This window comes from Entamoeba nuttalli (genome assembly GCF_000257125.1).
Source record: "Entamoeba nuttalli P19 unplaced genomic scaffold asmbl_7418, whole genome shotgun sequence".
Lineage (NCBI taxonomy): Eukaryota > Evosea > Mastigamoebida > Endamoebidae > Entamoeba > Entamoeba nuttalli.
The window spans coordinates 1-2,268 of record NW_008578608.1 but is presented as its reverse complement, the minus strand read 5'-3'; the positions used below and the strand labels follow the sequence as shown (position 1 = coordinate 2,268).

Sequence of the window (2,268 nt, the reverse complement as noted above, 5' to 3'; positions counted from 1 at the left end):
TTGTTTAAAATAGTCTAAATTCAAAATGTGTTTTTGTTCACTTCTCATCATTTTGATAGATTCAACAGTTATTGGTAATTCTATTTTAGTAAGCTTCATACATCTCATACATTGGAATGTTTTTAAAGACTTATTGAATTTGATTTCTTCTAAATTATCAAGATTGTTTAACACTAAATCTTTTAATGATTCTGGACATTCAATGTTTTTAAACTCACTACTACTAATTTCTAATCGTTCTACTTGATTTCCAAGATGTAATGAATGAGAAAAACAGTCTCTAATAATGACTTTCTTTGCAGTGGATTTATCAAGATTTAATTCTTGTCCTCTATAATAAAAAATATGAATCTCTTGACATTTTAATTTTTCAATTCCATCAAAGTCATGTGGTTCATATAATTCTAATGTGGTTAATTGTTCCAATGAACATTGTGGAATAGATGAGAATGTTAATTCTTTTAATTGTTGTAATTGATTTAAATTAGTAATATTTTCTTTAAGTGCACTCAATTCAGTTATTGTTGTTGGTAAAATCCATTCACATTGAACATCCATTGGTCCATAATGAATACTCTTTAAACATTCAAATTGTCTTAAATCTATTGTAGGATGTTTTCCTTCTCCGTGTTCATCTTCCCAAGTAAATGTTACTTTAGTAATTCCATATTTAGTAAGTATTCCACTTTCAATTAATGGAAGTACTTCTCCTTCTATTTCATCAATAATTGCAATAAAGCGTTTGTTTTTACTTAATTCTTCAATTCCATCAATACTTCTTACTTTTTTAATAACTTTAATATTGTTTCCAAGTGAAAGTATTTGTTGGACATATTCTAATGCAACTCCTTCAACTATAATTTCTGGTCGATTTCCAATTTCTTTAAGAATTGAAATAAATTCTTCATAAACTTGTTTAAGTTCATCTTCTTCAAGTGGTGTAGAAGGCTCTTCTTCAAGAGTGATTCTAACTAGGCTTAATGTTTCTATATCTCTCAATCCTTTCCAATTCATTTCTTTTGCACAAATCCATCCTTGCATATCACCACCAAGAGTAATATTAAGTTTTTTTAATGACTTCATTTCATTGACATTACTACAAAGACTATCTGTTTTCCAATTACGAATTTTGTTTATAGGAATTCCTTGAATATTTCCATCAATATCATAATATTCATAATTTGATTTTAACGATGAAATAACATTTGTTCCTTGATAATTTGTCATTCCACCAAATATTTTTAATTCTTTTATTACATTGTCTTTGTCTAAACATAAATTCTCTTTAAATGATTGTAGTCCTTCATTTGTTTTCTTGTTTATCATAGAAAAATTAACTAAATCTTCATAGCTTTTAAGGTATTTCGCTACAGTCATTAAATAAACCATTTCTAACTGAGTCATTTTGAACAAGTCAATAACTGAATGTTGATTTGACAGTTCTATAACTATACCTTGGAATAAATTAGAATACTTTAGAATTTATTCTTTCTATTTCTAGTTCTGTTATTAATATTGTTATACATAACGAAATAGTATCATTCAATCATTTTATCATCAATTATCTCTTCAATTTAAAGGTATCGTATCTACCTTATTTTTGATGTATTTATTACTTATTTTTCAATTCTTGATTTATGCATGTGTAATATAATTTCTAATTGGAATATTTTTTGATAATATTCTTATTTCATTGGAATGTTGTTTGTTGTGCTTGTGTTAAATACAACAAATTTACAGTATTCAGAATATTACTAAAGTTTTTGTCAAGTCAATTAGTTGTGAATCTTGTGATTAATAAGTCAAATTCATTTGTTTTTTTTATTACTTCTTTTCATGTAAATAGTATCCAATGATTTATTTGTATTATTCTTTGTTCATTGGTTGTTGTATTTTTGTTACATAAAGATTAAAAATAATATTGATTCATTTATGATGTTAATGAGTTAGTTTAGTAAAACGGATAAAAGACTTTCCTAAGAAACAACTAATTTTATCATTAAATTCAATCAATTATTGTGTATTTTGTATTACCTTATCTATTGAATCAAGCAAAATAGCATTAATACAAATGAAACAAACAAAGAGAGTTAAATTCATTGTAATGGGTGTAAGTTATTCCACAACGTTAGAGCCATAAACTAAATCTTATTCCAATAAAAATAGTCATAGCTCATTATTAATTATTTTTCATTTTACATATATTTGAATATTTCATTTCCTAGCTTTTCAAATAAATCTGTTTTAAATTGGAATTTCTTTATACTA

At 25.0% G+C, this 2,268-nt stretch overlaps 1 protein-coding gene across 1 annotated transcript; it reads right to left on the bottom strand.

Annotated features, from left to right (window-relative positions):
* Positions 1-110: 110 nt before the first annotated feature.
* ENU1_170920 (hypothetical protein) lies at positions 111-1,404 on the bottom strand (the record flags this gene model as incomplete). The annotated part of the gene is made up of 1 exon (XM_008861150.1): positions 111-1,404. A coding segment is annotated over one exon (1,294 nt), but the record flags the coding sequence as incomplete, so codon positions are not given.
* Between the last annotated feature and the right edge of the window lie 864 nt (positions 1,405-2,268).